We start from the raw sequence: 18,321 nt of genomic DNA, 5'->3' as shown, positions 1-18,321 counted from the left end.
CCTCTCTCCTCTCCTCTCCCCTCCTCTCCTCTTCCCTCCCCTCCGCGCCGCTCCGCTCCCCGGGGCCGAAGCCGCCGCCGCCGCGGCGCCCGCCCGCCCCGCGGCCGAGGAGGGCCCGGTGGGCAGCCGCGCCGCCTCCGGTAAGCCGCGCACCGGCCCCTTTGTGAGTTGAGGGGCCGGGGGGGGATGCGGAGCGCGGCGGCGGCGGGGAGCGGGGCCGCCTCGGTTTCGCTTCGGGGCGGGAGAGCAGCGGCGGCGGGGGCAGGGCCGGGCAGCGCGGCTGTCGCCCCGGCACGGAGCGCTCGCTCGCACCGGCGGCAGCGCTGCCCGCCCGCCGCCCCGGCCGTGCCGAGAGTAAGTTGTGCGGCGTTAGCTGGAAACGGCGGGGCTTTTTTGGGGGGGTGCGGTGGGTGTTGTCTGTCTCCTCCGGTCCCCCCCTTGGCTTCTTACGAGGGCGGGAGCTGGGGAGTGCAGCTCCCCGCTGGTTTGGCTCCGAGGCGGGGTTGGGGCTGTTGCTGGCTGGGGAAGAGGGAGCGTGCTGGAGCTTTGGGTGCCTTCCCCGCCGGGGTCAGGGCAGGATTGAGGGTGCTGGCAACTCACTGCCGGCCCTGGAGGGAGCCACGTGCCGAGCTGGGGTGGCGGTGGGGTGCTGGGAGCAGCCTGGGGAGGCTCGGTGGGGCTTGTCCTGCAGTCAAGGTGTTCTCCACAGCATCGGGGCAGGGAGATGCTTGTTTTAAAGTGAAACCTGCGAATTATGCAATGTCTCAGATGGGTCTGTAGGGACGCAGCCGCACGGGTCCAGGGAGCGAGTAACTCGGTCTTCACGCCACTTCGTTCTTCACATAAAGCACTGGAGAAGCGGCGTGCAGGGTGTTACACTCAGCCTTAGCTGGAAAAGCGAGCTGCCTGCCAGAATCGAAGGTGTTACAGGGAAACGGGGTAACCGTGAACCAGGAGTGTACGTGCCCGTTGAGGTTGTCCTGGAAAGGCAGAGGAACTCGCCATCCTCCAGACCCGGCACAGTCAGCATGCAGCCTCACACCTGCCTTTTCTCAGAAGATCAGTGCTGCGTGCCCATGAAAAGCCTCGTCGGCAAAGGTTATCACTAAAACCTCCTTTATGCAATCTGAGTCATGGTGCTCGCAGCCATGTAGGATCTGCTACTCACTTTTTCCCACAAACACACACGCTCTTACTGAGAATTTTGGAATAGTTACCACCAAAAACCTCAGCTTGTGCTACTCTTAGGATCTCGTTTTCTTTTTTTTTTTTAAATTTAGTTTAAGAGTGTCTTCCTTCCTGCTCAATAGAAGCTTGGAAACAGGATCTGGATGAACCCCAGAGGTAACTGAGAGGAGCTCAAGAATGTTAAATTAATATCCCTGGCTTCTTTTTTCCCCTGCATGGGTGAAGGAGGGGATGTGGCTTGACCATTGTTCTGGAAAGTTGCGGGTAAAGAGTATTGTTGGCAAGCTACTATTTAGGACTATGTGGTCCAGACAGTGCTGTTTGCTAGTTGTAGTCCTTGCAGCTCTCAGAGAACTTAAATGAAAAACCCAGTCACATGTTGACCATGCTCAACTCTGTAAAATGGGGTGGGATCAGAAATAACTACAGTTTCCTGATGTTTCATTCTCTATTGACTGTGGCCTTAAGAGGGTATGCAGGCATATCTTCTTCAAACAATTGTGACTGCAGTTCAGAGGCTGTGTGAACGTCAAATAGCCCATTCAGTAACAGCAGGGCTATGGTCATGTGCTTAAAAATTATGCACATGCACAGAAGTTTGTGGGACTGAGGCTCTATTATCACATAATGTTGGTCTTGGTTGAATCAAGTTACAACGACATGTGGCCAGTCGCTGCAGATGAAGCCAAGCTTTGTTTCTGTGTTCGTGAGCGATTCTGCTGGGTATGTGATTTAAAACATAGTTGTTGAAATACAGATTCTTGTCCCCTCCAGAGTGGAAGGCTCTTGGGCACAAACCCGTGGGATTACTGGGATGCCAGCCTCCCACACAGTCTCATCTTTTCCTGAGCTAGACTGGGATCTGGGCCTTTGTTATTTCTGTGCTCCTTTTCGCTTATGTTGTGTGTCCTTCAAAACCTGGCTTGTTTATCACTCACTTAAATGTAGTGAGGTTGAGAGGCATCACAGGGCTTTTGTTTAAGATTGCATCGGAAGGTACAGGAAAACTGTGCCGGGGTCCCGAAAAGCAGGCATAGAGGAGCACTAGGGAAAGGCTGAGCTTCTGCAAATCTTCCCAGGTGTGTGTCCATGCCCCTGCTGTGCCTGCTCGGAGAGGGACAAATTCCATTTCCCGATGACAGCTTCAAACTTGGAGCCAGTGCCTCTCACCCTCAATCCAACTGGGATTTCTGTGAAGTTGGTGGTCGGTTTGCGCAAGGATAGAGCTGGAGTTGGGTGGTGTAAATCCTTAGTTGCTGTCACTAATACTGTGGTTGCGTTGCTGAGAAACAAAGGAGAAAATGTGCTTTCGGAGCTCTGTTTCTTTCCTTGCTCCTCTTTCTTTCCGTCCCCACTGGGGTTTCACTCTTTCCTCCGAGTCTTTCCCTGAAGCTCCTCGCCACTCCCATCTCCCCCTACCACTCACAGGCTTCTCTCTCCTGGTTTCTCCTACCTTAGTTTGGTCAACAATAAACAGATAGTGCCAATACTTAAATATTGCATCATTTGGGTCAAGTTGACGCTGTGGTTAGATTAATAAAAGCTGTGGGGAGGTGGTGTGTTCCCGAGCTGTTATTCCAGGCTGCTGTAGACCTTCGCTGGTGGTGCTTGCCGAAAGCTCACAAGCCAGGAGAGGTGGGCACCTGCATCTCTTTCTGTAAATGAAAATGTGGATGGTACAAGAGCTGGGTATGCCAGGGATGGCAGCTTTTTACAGAGTAAAGGTATTAAGTGCATGTTTCATTAGGAGGCATTGTATATTTATTTTAAATAATGCAACTAAATGCTCCATTAATTAGATCCTTGATTACATGTAAGTAGAGGCAGAAGGCAGGCATGATAGCAACTTATCCCCTTCTATCCTGTCAGTCTGCTTCATTACTGTCTGCTCTTCTGGTTTACATTTGTGCATATCCTGCAGCCTTCTGCCTCAGTAAGGTATTTATTAACTCACCATATTGCTGAAATCCATCTCAGACCCTTAAATAAAAAAAGGGCAACACTGTTTGATGTAGCAGGATTTGGTGGCTTTGTGTTAGTGAGCGGTCAAAATGACTTGAGTAAAACTCATCTCCCCCCACCCCCAACCAACCAAATGCAAGATTTCAAGTTAAGATTTAGAAGTGAGAGGTGAAGAAAGTCCTACTTTTTAAACTTAAACTTTAATAGTATAAAAATGTTAATTCAGTTTTAGTAAAATCGCTAAATGCTGGGTTTGTGTTGTCTTTGGAGACTTTAGAGCTGCCCCCTTATTTTCGTCCTCTTCAGTGGAGAAATGAAAAGGCCTGTGTGCACTTCACAGGAAATGAGTGTCTGATACAGCCTTGCAGACTGCACATTTCCAAGAACTGCTCTCAAGGTATTTTGATAATGCACATTCTCTCTGCCTTCTCCCTTCCTGCTCCCCTGCGCTTTCTGTGCCTCTGCTTGTTCGCAAACACATGCGAAGGATGAGGGAAAGAACTGAACGGTGCCAGTATTAAGTTTGCAAATAGGCTGCTTTAGCTTTACATCGGCTCTCTGGGAGCTGTGGCTGGCAAAATCGGGTTAAGCTGTCAGCATTCAGTTGCCCTTGTCTAAGCAGAGAGTTTTTGTCCTCCCACTCATCCCCTGCAAATACTGAAGAAAACTTTTGACTTCAGATTGTGACTTGTGCAACGGGGGTTTTTTCTGTGTGTGTGTGATTCTGCAGTTCAGAAACAGTTTGGATCTACTTTCATACTTCCTCAGTAGCAAAGTTTATTTGGAAACTTAACGCTAAGGCTGTCAGGGAAGAAAATAAGTGTGACTGTTAGCTGTTGGAAAATGTCAGCAATCTCTGTGCCTGCAATCTGAACTGCATAGCTGGGCTTTGCGCAGCTTGCTGAAGGTGCCTTGCTAAAGCTGAGGGGGGTTCGGCATAGGTTCGCCTTGGCTGGCACGCTCATGGTGATGTGCACAAATGTCCACAGGAATGATTTAACTATGCTTTTTGACAGACTGGCAATGTTATTCTTAATCAATGTTGTTCTTCATGCATATTTGAGTTCTTCCTTGAGAGATTTGGGGATGTGGAGGGAGGGAGGCCGGAGCTGGAGAAACATTCTCCAATCCTTCCTACTAGAAGTTATGTTCGTCCTCCAAGGCCCGGCTAAGTGACACAGTGGACCAAGAGCCCCACTCAGGGTGATGCTGAGACAGAGGGAGTGTTTCTTTCTAATCTCATTGCCACAGCCATTTCTGATTCAGAGCTGCTTTAGCAGTAATCACTGAAATAGCCCATTTGTGTAGGATGCACACCAATATTCAAGTCAGCCCATAAATGCAAGAGGTGCCGTTCTTTGTAGTCATTTAAAAAATGAGGGAAAACCAGGCTGAGCTGATCTAACTATTCTGCAGCAGATCCGTAGTTGATTCCTTGTAGTGACTTCATAATCCTTGTTTACTTCTTCAGTTTTTGCATGACTAAAGGACGTTCATGACTTGTGCTGGGATCCCCTTAGTGTTATGTAAAGTTTAAATGATTAAGAGGTGGCTTAAAAGGTGATGCTTTAAAAACCCAGCCCTTTGCTGCTGGATCCCTCTGCCTAAGATCTACTAAAGCATAGGATGGTGAGTACCACAGAGACAAAGCCAAGATATTTGAGAAAGAAGAGAAATGAGACTCCTCAGATCAACTCTCTCACTTTCCCCAGCAGCAGCGTTTTAATGTCTGTGTGATTGGAGTTTTTCCTTTTATGAGTTTTAAAATTAGTTACTTTTCAATCTCGGTCACCTTTGAACTTCCTCTCTTCTAGTTTTATGAAAGAGCATAAAAAGAGCAGCCCGATTGTGCTGTATCTTTCTCTTGCATCCCCTTGTGTATATCGGCTCTCTAAACTGATCATGAAGTTTCTCCAGTCTCCCTCTGTCTGAACACTTACATGTGACTTCTTATCACCCATCTTTAGGCCCATCCCCTTTGTTTCAGCTCTGTCTTGTTTTATTTAAGGTGACTGGAACTGAACATATTATCTCAGGTGGTGACATTACTGTTATGTTCCCACTGATCCATTTTGCAACCTCATGCTGGTGTTTGCTTCTTGGTTTTTAATGACTGCTTTTGCATTCTGAGCTAGAGCTTAATGAACTCTCAGCACAGTTACTCGGTTCTTTTGTCAGCTGCACCGCTTAATTTATCGCTCTTCGAAATACAGTCCCAGTTTGTTTTCCTACAAGTCTGCATCCACTTGCATTTGTCAGGACAGAGTCTCACCTGACCTCCTGATGCTTGCCAGATTGCTGAATTTTGAGTGACCTCTGACATCTGTGGCCTGCAGAGAGTGATTTTGTCACCGGTCACCGCCGGGAGGCGATGGAGGGGACTCGCTGCTTTTCCAGCTGGCAGCCTAGTTAAGTACCTTGAGTCTTGAATCTGCCTGCTGGGAGGGCAGGGTTAAACCTCTAATGTCTGAGGTGGTGTGGGCAATGGCAGCTTGCAGACCACAGGAGAAGATTTCTAGAAAGGGACCTGGGTCAATGTATGTGTTTGCATGAGCCGAGGCAAGGGAGCCGCTCGCACCTGAGCTGGGGGAAGCTTTGGGCTACCTGTACCCACCGACCTGTCGAGCAGCTGTGCAAAGTCGGCTGAGTTGATCCAGGGGGAAGATGCAGCAACTGGGAGGGTGGCAGAGAGGTGATCAGATGTGCAGGGGCTGAAGTGCCTTGGTTTCCTTAGGACACCCCTTTTCCACCTCTCATCACCCCTAGGCACGACTGCTCCTTCTGTCCATCTGCTTTACAGGTCCTGGGGTGCTGCTGGCTTTTTACCTTGTGCACCGTGTCTCACTTTTTGACTGGCTGCTGGCATGGAGGCTTTGGGGAAGTGCAAGGCATGTCCTGGCTGCTGTGGCTTCTTCAAATACCATTTTCCTGATGGAGAGCTCTGGCTGGGGATTGCCTCTCCCCCACAGTCAGGTAGCCACTGTTCCTTACAACTCTTGCAGCCCTCTGGCAATTGCTAGTGGCAGCTAATTGACTGAGAAAGCACCTCTCTTTGCATCTTAACCAGCCATTTCCAAATTCCTTCAAAATCTCTGAGTACAGTCCACTGTGTCTGGCTGACTTTCTGCTCTTTAATGTCACTTTTCCCCATCTCTTCTGATAGAGCCCCCCCCTTTGCCCCCTTCAGGTTAAATACCATTAAATACTGGGGAATCTCCTTAGCATCCTGTGCAAGAAAAAAAAAGAATATCTGCTTGGTTATATAGCTTTTCTGCAGTGTCCTTGTTCCCACTTGCTGGTATCCCAGTCAACTAAAATGATTCCCCCCCAGAGGCTTTCTGTTTTTGATAAACTAAAAATGCCATTTGTTTTCTGTTTTTTGTTTTGTTTATCTTGGCTACCTGCTGTCCCAGTTTTGTGACAACCATCCTCATGTAAATTTGTTACCTACTGTCAGTAATTTATAGTCCTTTATATCAGCTCCACCAGGGTTAGCTTTTCATGTTCCGAAGGATTGTTGAGGTTATAGAGAGATTTGGTTAGGGACTGTGGTTTTGTAGTATGTGTGTTTGGTGCCTCTGGTCCGTGCCAGAGGCCCTTCCAAGCTGTCACACCTACAACTAATACCTGCAGTATGACCTATGTTGTCCCCTGAGCCTGTCCTCTTAGCCAGGCAATGTTTCTGCTCCATCATTTGTGGGAGGTCTGCATGCTCTGTCACTTTAAGATTTCCTAAATAACCTCTCATGACTTAATTTTTTTTCTTTTCACTTTTGACTCTCAGGACTAGTTTCTTTATTTTGTGTGTTGGAAATCCCCCGTTATAAAACTTAGTGTTGTGATGCATTTGTGCTTTCTGACCCTCACCCCTTCCTCTGAAGGCACGGTAACTTGTACTGCTTAATGGCCTCTCACATCTTCTGAAGGTGGTCCTTCTGAAGAGCCAAGGGAGGATCTGTCCCCTGTGCCTCTGTGCTCTGGGTTGCGTTGGTAAAGCACCTGGGACTCTTTTCTAAAATCCTAGTTCTGATCATGATACTGAACCAGTTTTAGCTGCAGACACTGCTCATTTCTTAAGAGTTAGCTACTTCTTTGAATTCCTTTCCTGCTAAATGCGATGGCTTTGATAAGAGACCATGGCTGTTTCGGGGGTAGCTAATGGCCGTCGATTCTCAGGATTTACTCGTTTCCTCAAACAGGGTAGCTGGAACAACCGAAAAAAGTCAATTTAGCTGAGAGAAGCTGGAACGGAGGAAATGTACCTGTGCTGCTGGTCTGGGGATGGGGGAGATGGTGAGGCTGAGTTGCCATGACCAGTCGATGCAGAGCTTTGCTTCAGCAGAGGGTGAGGATGCAGCCCTGGGCATCACTACCCCCTTCCCACTGATCCCTTTCTTGGCGGGGAGACAGAACAGAGCGTTTCCAATAGGGAGCCATAGGGACTGGTGTTGTCTTGGCCTCTTTCTTCCTTCTCATCGTGCCCTCTCCCCATCTCCTCATTTCTGCACCCAAACTGGGGAGAGGGCTGGCCACCTTCCCAGAGGGCTGCTTCCCCAGCTAGTGGGTGGTGGGGAGGGAGGGAAGGCAAGGCAGCTGTGTGGAGGCTGTGTTCCCTGGCTGAGCCCAGGGCTGAGGCTTCGTGTAGCTCTGCTACGCTGACATTCGCAGGGATGGCTGCTCGCTATGAAACTGCAAAGGTCAGGAGCCACACGACTGGGCTTGCCTCGCTTACCAAAAATGTTGTGTTGGCCAGAGGTAAGCAACAACAACTCTTTGCTTAAGCCATGGCAGGATAGGCTCAGCTGCAGCTTTGAAACTTAACAGTAACCCCTACTGATTTCCCTTTTCTAACTTTTTATTTTAAATTCCCTTTTCTCCAGTTACAGGGGGAAAAAAATAATTCAGTCTCCAATAGAAGCTGTCTTTGCCAGAAGTCAGTTGGTAGTTTTGGTAGTTTTACTTGCTGTGGGAACAAGCTGTAGTTGCTTGAGGCTACTGCACAGCAGCCCTCAAATTCAGGGAAGCAATGTGGCTTCTCTGTTATTCTGAAATGGCAGGATTACAGTTTCACACTGGGCTATTTCTATGAGGAACAGGCTGTTTCATTTGGAAGTAGTTGTTCTGAATGTGCATATTATTTCCAAGGTGTGAGGAAGGGACCCTGAAAATGGGGTGTTTCTTCCATCTCTTTGAGTTAGTCCAGCAAAAGCAATTAGCTTTCCCTGTAAGCTGCCACCTTCCTTTTTCTTTGCAGCACATTATGGAGAAACCAAACATGTTTGCAGACTTCCCTGCCTTGAAGAATACTCAGCGCACATCGCACTGTTTTGTGGGTTTTATTGGGGCAAAAACCTTTTAGCCTATATCAGCACAGTGTTACTTTAATGCAGAAAACACATCATAGAAAAATATGATAAGAAGTACAAAACCTAAATACCAGATCCATGGGAAGTTATTTGTGGGTTTTGAAGTATGTTCTCTAACCTGAAAATGTTGGGAAGGGTTTGATAAGACCAGTCAAGCTCTTGCAGGGCATCCAGCAGCTAGTTCCCAGAGCTTGTGTGCAGGATCCCCCTGCTCAGCATCTCTACTGCATGGAAGCAGGAGCTGTCACAGTGTGTGTGCTGCTTACTTTATTTTATTAAATATTGCATCCTTGAATTCTGGTTGTATAGGAAAATGCATGTGTGGTTTGGGGTATGCATGTGTGGTGTGGATGTTTTTTCTTTTTTCCACATATTCCCTCACGTGTCAGACATAATGGCAGCCTCGCATCAAACTCTATTTATAGCCATGGCATAAGAGATAGAGGGAACTGCAACGTCTCCTAGGCCTGCTTTGCGCTGGAGAAATTGGCTGTGATTAACATTGGTCCTCTTAGCTGAGCTGTGCCACATTCCTTGCCTAACCACAGCTCCCTCTGTGCTCTTTGGCGCACGTATGCCTGTGTGTCTCCTGCCTTTCCCTTCCCCCTCTGCCAGCCCTTTCTGGATCAGCCCTGGTCACCTTGACCAGGGTAGGGTGCTTGCAACAAGGGGCATTGGTGTGGTCATGCACTGTGGTGGTGACAGCGTGGTTTAAAACGGTGCCAGTGTGTGGCAGACAGTGGCGGTTGTGGGAACCAGTCTGTCCCACCATTAAAACACAGCACTGTGTGCTTGGCTCTTACCAGGGAGGTTTCTTCCAGCCATTTGCTCAAGCTTTCCTTTGAAACATCCTCTCCAGCCACAAATCAGTAGGCAGCGCATTTCTGTGGGATGCAGACATGCAAGCAAGAGATGTCTGCTCAGGCTCTGCTGCCTGGAATGGGAACGCTGCTGCAAGGGCTTGCAGGGTACCTCAGGAAGAGCACTTCCAGATTACCCCAGCCTCCATTGAACTGCTCTAGGAACTACGGGACTGATAACGGAGATGTTGAAGCCAAATAGAGTGTGTAGCATAGTGATGGGATGGGCCCGCAGTTCTGCTAGCTGCAAGTCAACGTGACTTGTGAGGTGTGTGCCCGGTCTGGGCTCTGCTGGGGGGGATGCAGAGAAGTGATGTTAAGTATTGGAGTATAGGTATAAGTGAAGCCTTACAGGGACTGCCTCTGAAAGGCATGCAGGAGGCTGGATTTGTTTTTTCAGCTTGCTGATGGATCCACTGACAGCCGTGCAATTGCACACGGTGGTCTGCTGCTCCTCCAGGTCAGTGGGTTTAGTTTTCCATCCACGAGGTGAGAAAGAAAAGCCTGGGAGCCAGGGAAGCGGGGCAGAAGAGCGCAGGCCAGAATGGACTGGGTCGCTATTCAGATAACTCAACAGTGAATGGCTACCTACGCACTTTCAGATAAGATACTAAATGTTGTGTGTTGCATTGAGCAGAAGTTTGAGTTTGCTGTTTTGATTCCTTAAGCTTATTCATGTTGCTATCATCTCTTAACGTTTGGGTTTTATGGTTCCTGCTTCCAGAAGATGATGGCAACTTTGCATTTGTTCTTAGGCCATCAGTGAGTTGTCTGGACCTAATCAGCTCATGGCTATGGAATTAGCAATAATAATAATAATAACAATAATCTGTTGTCTCTGTTGCTATCTGAAGTGCTGTATACATGCTTCTACAATAATACAGGTCAAGGAGGTCGAGACAGACAAGCTGCCCCCAGATTTGTTGTATTTTAGGTCCACATTATGGTGAACTAATGGGCTTAGTCACCTGTTTGATGGACATCTCTTTCTTTTCAAAGGATGGATCTGCTCTTAAGTAAAGCTTTGCAAAAACTGAGAAGTGACACATCGGAGCTCTTGAATGTGGACCGCTTCCAGGCCTGACATCCAGAAACTCATCCCTATGGGTGGTAAATATAAAGAGGTAAGCTCTTTCAGGTGTCCTGGAGGAAGAGTGCAAGAACGAATCATAGCTGAGTACTTGAAGCTGCTGTTGAGCATGCCGGATTTGTCAAGCCCCGGGGTGCAGGGCTGGCTTGGCTGGCACCAGAGTCTGTGTACAGTCCCTTAGTTTACTAGAATTGTCTCCTTATATGAAATACACTGCTTTGCCTGGGTAGCAAGCGAGGAGGAAAGCAGAATGCCCTGTGTCAAGAGCACTTATTTTGAAAAGCTCTTAAGCTTGCAGTAAATCAGAAGGTCTGGGGAAACTTATCCAGCCTTTTAATTAGTGGGACACCAGCTTGCTAGGGTATGTTGCTTTGGCTGCAAGCACTGTTCTGACTGTCTTGCAGTAGGGAGGTAGTAACATGTTTGGGCGTTGGGGTTTTTTGGGCTTTTTTGGGCAGGGGAGGGGGGAAGAAAATCTTGGTGTGGCAAATCAGAAGCAGAACTAATTATTCATGTGTATTTCATTACAGCCTTGGGCTGGCTTATTCCTAATCCTGAGAGTCTGCTCATCCTCCTTGACGTGGGAGGCCATGTGCACATAGGACCTGTTGACCCATTAAAAGTGAACCTTAAAGGTAATACCGGGAAGCACGTCTAGAGCTAATATTAATATAGCTAATACTGCACTGCAGGCCAGGCAGTCATCTGTTGGAAATGGGTCACTGAAGCTAAACAAATTCACACCGTCTGAGGCTCTGACCCATATGTAGATTTCAAACCGAGTGAACAAATTATGAGGGTGCTATTTTTGCATTTACTTCGAATTCGAAACGATGACACAGTCTCAGTTCTTAGTCACTCAGACTTCTAGTAGCAGTGGATTTTTCTTAAAGGACTTGGGAGAATGACTCAAGGTTAAAAACTGGGACAAACAAGTTTATTTTTTTTTCTGTCAAATAGCATCTGCGGCCTTAAACAAATTATCTGTGTGTTTGTTATTTTTAAAACTAGCCTGGAAATAAAAGACAGCTGCCTGCTTCTGTTTTCCTGCTTGAATTCATTTTCCAACCTAGACCCATGAGATTGACAGAATTTCCATTTGGACCCAAGAGAAGTTGCTGTTTGGGAAGAGTGGCTGCTGGTGGGAGCAAGGCTCCTTATTGCTTCCCTCGAGGCTGTAGCTGCAGCCCTGGAGGCATCTGGCAGGAGTATGACCTTCTTTTTCTGTAGGAGCTAATGTCAGAGGCCTCTATCCATAGCTTCCTTGCCCAGCAGAGAGGAGAAAGAAAGGGACAGAGATGCTGCAACTTCTTTTGATGCCTATAGTGCAGAGTTTTTGGTGGTGATAGATGGCCCTAGTCACTGCACATGGTGATTGTGTTTACTTGCATTCTGCTCACTAAATCAGCTTCCCCTAAGATTTATTCTGACTTGCTGAACCATCCGAGTAGCTTTCAACTGCTGCCTTTTTTTTTTTTTTAGATGGAAAAGAAAAAACCCAACTTGATTAAATCCTTCCCACCCCTCCCACCTTTCTCTAAGTGTGGAATTTCCCTCCCGCAGTGACACATAGCTAAAGGGCAGGATCAGCAGCATTCAGAGCTGTACCAGGGATGATAGCGGCTTCTGGACTGCAAATTGAAAGGCTAGAAACTGGAGAAGCTTCCCAGGCTGTTCTTGGAAAGGGTGTTTATGGCTCCCTGTATGGAGATGTGCCTGACAGCTACATTATTGGTATTACTGTTAAGTATTGAGGGAGATGTTAGGAGAGAAAAGATGACTTTAGACAAGACTGTAGACTACTGTACCCATGCGAGGGAAAGATGTTTGGCCTTGCTGCTCCATGCCCTCTCCGCAGGGGGCAGAATGGGCTCCACACAGCCATCCAGCTGGCATGACCACCAAAAGGAGCGCAAGGCTATTGAATAGCCAGCAAAGGGTGCGAGATAAGGGGAACCTTGCAAGGAGCTAAGCTTAACCTAAAGCTCTCCCTCCAGAGCAAGCCCTCCATAAGTCCCTGCACATTCCCTGGGGGCTGTCTGCCACTATGAGCCCCGATGCTCCTGCGAGTCTGCGGTAGGGGGGACTGCCAGAGACGGAGAAGTGTGTCTCTTCCTCTGCTGCAGGCTGTGTGTCAGCAGTCTGTTCTGCTCTGAGCACTGCTGTGCTGTCAGCGAGTGTGACTGGGTTAATGGAGTATGTCAAGGGACCGAGGGCAGGGTTTGGCGGTGAGCTACTGACTTGTCAGGCCTGGGGAAGTGGTATGTAACAGCTCAGCTTCTCACACAGAATGAGCCTCTGGCTTGGGGCTGTGGTTTTTATGTTTATGCATATATATATATACACGCACACATGCAGAATATGTATTTTTTAATATATAATTGAAATGACTTGGATGGCTGATGGCAATACTGGATTCAGGAATTTGCATTTCAGAAAACAGACAACCTGGTGATAACACGAGGTGTAGGAGATGAGCAGGGTTGTGACAGTAAGGGAGGGCACTTTGAATGCAGCACATGAGCAGAGGACAGTGACTGGGAGAGGGCAGCGTTGTCTGCTGGTGGGGGGAGATGTCCTTCCAGCAGAAACAGAAGTTAAGGGGCTGGAAGTGCCTGAGCAGAACTGTTCCTTGGACATCAGCAGTGCCTGGTACCAGCATTAAGTGGTTTCATTCATGGCAGTCCCAGCCCTGAAGTTGATGGTGTAACATTTCTTGAAGGGGTCTTGATCAGAGACCTTTGCTTTCTCCTGACACAGTGAAACAGGCATGTCCTGGGATAAGGGGGTGGTTCATGGGGTTTGGTGGGAGAGGCTCATTCCCATCTTCTGCTTCTTCTAAGTCCTGTTGTTTGTCCTTTTGTCAGAGAAAGGGTTGAAGAGGTGTGAGGAAACCTTTCCACCTTTCACTGAATGACAAAGTAAACAATACTTTCCTGCTTTGGAAAATTTTTCCCTTCTGATTTGGGGTGTCATTTCCCCTTGCCAGTTTCAAGGCCTCTCTGAAAAGCCCCTACGCATCCAACAGAGGGAAACCTTGAAATACTGAGATCTGCTAGGTTCAAATCAGCCTGCTGAAGGGTGTGCTGGGGAGCCCCTAGCTGTGAATCACAGAAACCCAGTGGATGCAGAGCTCTGTAAGGTGCTACCTTGTGCTGGTGGGGACCCAGCTGGAGCCCTTCCAGGACATATACCCTTGGTTGTCCCTACAGCTGGGTGTTGGTGACATACAGCAGCTCCTTGGTATCCTCTTTGGTACCCTTGCTGGTCTCTCTTGTGAAGTGTCTTCACTTGCGCAGTTAGAAGAAGGTATTGGGTTTGTCTCACTCTCCTCTGTCCCACAGGCTGGATGCGAAGGAGGAAGCATGGTAAAGGCAGCATCTTTCCAGGATCCATGGGCTCTTTGAGAGATGATCAGAGGGAGGCCAGATGATCTGCACAACACGCACGCCACTGTTTCTTCTCTGCAAAGGCAGCATCGGAGCGTTCTCCCCAGCCCCGCGCCCCACGGTGTGCCCGATCGTTTCCGGATGTTTCGCAGCTGCGAGTGGGAGGTCCTGGAAAGATCCCTTAATATCCTCCAGGCCAGCGACTTCTACTGGGGCCCCTTGTCCGTGGGGGAGGCTCACGCCAAGCTCCAGCGGGAACCCGTTGGCACCTACTTGGTGCGGGACAGCTCGCAGGGGAACTGCTTGTTCAGCCTGAGCGTGCGGATGCCGACGGGGCCCGTCAGCCTTCGGATCTCTTTCCAGGAGGGCTATTTCCGCCTGAAGAACTGGTTTTCAGACTGCGTGGTCCGGCTGCTGGAGCTGGTAGTGGCGGGGACCCGGAACAACCCCTTGCACTTTGACGAGATGGGGGGAACTCCCCTGGTCTTCTCTGAGCCCCTGTGCCGGAGCCGCCGGGCAGTGCCTACGCTGCGAGAACTGTGCTGCCGGAGCCTACCCACTGGTGCCACAACAGGGGATGGAGCAGAGCTGGGGGGCTCCTGGGGGATGCGCCCGAGAGAGGAGGTGATCTCACCCCCAGGCGGAAGGGGAGGGTCAGAGGGGAGTGTTGTCCCTAGCCCCTCTCTGTCCTGGGCTGGGAGATGATGCTGTGTGCGTGGGAGATGAAGAAAGGTGCCTGCTACGTGGCTGTAGCAGGTGAGATGCACGCCGTGCCGGTGGGGCTGGACTGCTGCTGGGAGAGGAAGGAGAGGGCAAGGGGAGCAGGGCTTGAACCCACTGGCTGTGACAGCTGTGTCCTTGTACATGCACAGTGTGTGTGGCCTTCCCCAGAGATGCCTGGGGTAAAACCAAACCTGAAGAGCAGAGATTTTTCCCCTCCGCCAAGTCCTGCTCTTTGCTCCATTTATAACTTATAAGCTTGAGAAGGTGAGTTGCCTGTCCTCCCAGGTCAGCCCTGTGTTTTCCTCTACCCCAAAGTGCCTAAGCTCATTTCTGCTGCAAATCTGCCCTTGTGAAGTGGTGTGGCTGAGTCCAGTCCCACAGTAGTGCAGCTCGGGCATTGGTGGGCATGACCTATGTGCTGACCAGATAACCATGGAGCTGCGGTGGAGCAAGAGCACGTTTCACTCCTTGCAGCACGAATGGGATGCCTGTCACTTCAGAGGCCAACGTTTGCACTGGAGGGAAACTGTTGCAGCCATGTACAATACGTGCAGCTTCACTGGCTTTTGCGTTGCTTTATATGAACAGATTTTTGGGAGTGCAGATGAGTTACTTTATACTAAGGGCATGGTGTTCCCGGGAGGTAACCCTTGCCTGGAGAGTCCAGTCTGCCCTGGGAGGGTGTGAAGAGATGGGATCCAGTGCCCTTTCTTATGCTCATCTGATAGTATGCTGCTGCCACCTAGAGAGTACAAAAAGATTTTTTGGTTTTGCCTTCAAAAAGGCAAAGAATTTTTTATATAAGACTTAAAAATGTTAATAAACATGTTTTTATACTTATTTTTAAAAGTCAATGAATACACTGCGGTATTTTCATTCTCTTGCTTGGTTAGTTTAGTGCCAAGACATGGCAGTTAAACTGAAATGGAACAAGTGAATTTCTTAGAAAGACCAAAATCAGAACATAAATGAATGGTCCTAGCTGGGAACAATAAACTTAATTCATCTTATAGTGTAATCAAGTAAAGAATTTTTTAACAGAAGATACTTCCTAAAAATGTAGGGGTGAGATTTTCAGTATTTTTAGTACCTTAAAATTTGTACTGTATGTTTGAAAGAAACGAGTAATTCAGGATCCTAGAACAGGGCATAGCATCAGTGAACTCAAACTGATGAGGATGAGTACAAATGAGAGGAACAGAGTCGACTTAAATAGGGTTATGATTCATTTCAGGGATGCAGACAGGTACGATGTCTTCAAAATAAGTGACTGAAAACAGCTATGTGAAAGGAGAAATTCACATATTGTAAAATTTGAGCCAAACCAATTTGCACGCTGCCAAGCATCCGTTGCCAGGCAGGCAGCCTGCTGAGCTCACGCTGACTTTCCCCTTCAGACCTGTACAGGGGAGAAAAGCTGAACATGGAGAGAGATTACTCTGAACTTGCTCTTTTGGCTTCAGGTATCTTATCTGAGGAACTAAAGCATGTAGTCAGCAGAGAGAGAGAGATACAGGGTGTGATTCATCACAGGAGCCAAACTTAGACACTCTGAATTATTCTCTGGAGGACTGTCGCTCTGCTGACAGCAAGGTGCCTGGCCTCCTATCTCGGGGAATTGGCTTATGAACCACGGTAGTTAAATAAGTGCCAAAGAAGCAGCCATCTTCTCCTTGCCTCCTGCTCCTCTCGGCCTCAGGGAGGCTAGGGGCAGCTTGGTGGCCCTACAGCTGCTGCGGCTCTTGGCCCAGTGCAAAAGCATGAGCTGGGATCATTCACTATCACAGGGTTCACGTGCACCGTGGCAGCTGACATGTGGCTATGGTGTTGCTTGCCGCTAGAGCTGTCATCTCATGCAGGGCCAGGGCAAAAAGTTAAGCAGCTAATTGCATCTGTCATCATCGCTGGGTCCATTAGGGGTGGTGAATTGGAGCCCTCAGATGCCTGAGTCAGGCTGTGATGCCCTGGGTGAGGGATGGGGTGCTCTGTGTTACCCCAGGCAGCGTCATGAGGGGGCTGAGGTTCAACCCACCCCGAGAGAATAGTCCTGTGCATCCCCTGCTCAAACACATACCCTGTAGCTCAGGGTTATTGGTATCTCCAGCTCCTGAAGCAGCCCTGTCTAGGTACTGTAACGCATGCAAGGACTGAGTGTTTTGGCAGACAGCAAAGCTGAATCCTTCTGCAGGCTGCCTGGCAGCAAACGCCAGCAGCATCTTGGAATGCATTAACAGGAGCACCAGCAGCAGCAGAGGGGAGTGATTATGTCCCTGTACTCACCATTGGACCCCAGTTAGAATATTGCATCCAGTTTTAGGCTCCCTGGTGCAACAAAAATGTAGTAAATCAGAGTGACTTTGAGAGGGGGAGTGACTTTAGAAACTCAGGAGGCTGGAGCACTTGCCCTGTGAGGAGATGGTGAGGGAGCTGGGCTTGTTCAGCCTGGAGAGGAGATGGCCTCAGAGGGACCTAACAGCAGACTGCCTGTACCCACGAGGAGATCAGCAAGCAGCCAGGCTCACCACAGTGGTGCCCAGTGGGAGAACAAGCCACAGCAGACATAGGGAAAATGTCCAGGCTGGCTATGAGGAGACGCTTTTCCTGTGAGGGTAGTCTGGATGGGAGATAGGTTGCCTGGAGATGCTGTGTGGTCTCCACACTTGGAAGTTTTCAGGACCCAACTGGGTCAAGCCTGGTGCATCCTGGTATGGCCCCAGAGCTGGCCCTGGTGTGAGCCCCAGGCTGGACTAGAGGGGACCTTCTGGGGTCCCTTCCCCTGAACAGCTCTGCAGTCCTGCGTTTCTGTAGGGCAGGGAGGTGGAACTGGCCATGAAGGAGGTGGTGGGGCAGAGGGGTGGTGGTGCTTCGCTGCAGGTGCTGTGGCTGCAAAATCTGCTGCGGAGGGAAGGGTGGATGCTGCACCGGGAGTGTGCTGCCAGGGCGCCAGAGCAGGATGGTGGCATGCTGTGCTGGTGGAGGGAAAACCTCCCATGCTGCGTAGAGCATTCCCAGGCCACACACGTGCTCTGGATGTTGCTGCCTGCCACGGATTTGGCCCGGTCTTGGGCACCATCCCATTGCTTACACGCAGAGCTCCAGCAGAGCACAAGTCTCCTGTAGCTCCTATGCATGCCCTGCGGGCACCTGTGTTTCAAGACCATTCCCTGGCTTTTGGGTGAAGCCCCTGCCTCAGTGGGGTCAGCCACACAGCTGCCCTCCCTCTCTGCCTGCCACTGGAGGAGTGGGACCAGGTCTGCCACTCCAGGCACCCTGCCCATCTCCTCGATCCTTTTCTTCCTTGGGGGTGTTGCCGCCGAGGCGCCTTGACTGCCTGCCTGCCTTCCCTTCAGAAACTGGGGAGGGGGGAAGGAGCGGGCTAATTTCTTCCACGTTTATAACTGAGCACAGGAATGCTTCTGGTTTATGGCCATGGTTATAGCTCACAGAGGGAAGAGCTTTCTAACTGGATTGCTCTGACCTGGCTGTGAACTGTTCTCATTTGGCCGAAAATGAGCATCTTGGGTTGTATGGCTGGGGACTGCAGAAGAGCCCTCTTTGAGGCCAAGATTGTGCTTTAGGAAAATCACACCAAGGGAAGAGGAAATAGTTTGGATCTTAATAAAGTCTACTTTATGTTCTTTTTTTTTTTTTTTTTTAATTGCACAGCAAGTGCTCATCTCCATCTCACAAGTAAGTCAATTCCATGCAGGGCTGTATCAAATTGATTTGAGATCTGTGGATGA

At 49.3% G+C, this 18,321-nt stretch overlaps 1 protein-coding gene across 5 annotated transcripts; it reads left to right on the top strand.

The window, feature by feature from the left end:
- On the top strand, nucleotides 1–15,418 carry LOC141923760 (suppressor of cytokine signaling 1-like). Of its 5 annotated transcripts, XM_074825386.1 has the most exons (6): nucleotides 2,818–2,912; nucleotides 3,421–3,547; nucleotides 5,410–6,123; nucleotides 10,376–10,500; nucleotides 10,997–11,101; nucleotides 13,811–15,418. In XM_074825386.1, the coding sequence occupies exon 6, from the start codon at nucleotides 13,877–13,879 to the stop codon at nucleotides 14,558–14,560; it is 684 nt and encodes a 227-aa protein (XP_074681487.1). In that variant the 5' UTR covers nucleotides 2,818–2,912; nucleotides 3,421–3,547; nucleotides 5,410–6,123; nucleotides 10,376–10,500; nucleotides 10,997–11,101; nucleotides 13,811–13,876; the 3' UTR covers nucleotides 14,561–15,418. The 5 variants fall into 5 exon arrangements, with proteins under 5 accessions (XP_074681491.1, XP_074681488.1, XP_074681487.1 ...); XM_074825388.1 differs by lacking the exon at nucleotides 5,410–6,123; XM_074825390.1 differs by lacking the exons at nucleotides 2,818–2,912; nucleotides 3,421–3,547; nucleotides 5,410–6,123 and adding an exon at nucleotides 1–140.
- Nucleotides 15,419–18,321: the final 2,903 nt, after the last annotated feature.

The sequence above is a fragment of the Strix aluco genome, chromosome 5, assembly GCF_031877795.1.
Source record: "Strix aluco isolate bStrAlu1 chromosome 5, bStrAlu1.hap1, whole genome shotgun sequence".
NCBI lineage: Eukaryota > Metazoa > Chordata > Aves > Strigiformes > Strigidae > Strix > Strix aluco.
Note: the sequence above shows the minus strand (reverse complement) of the source record. Positions and strands in the feature narration are given on the sequence as shown.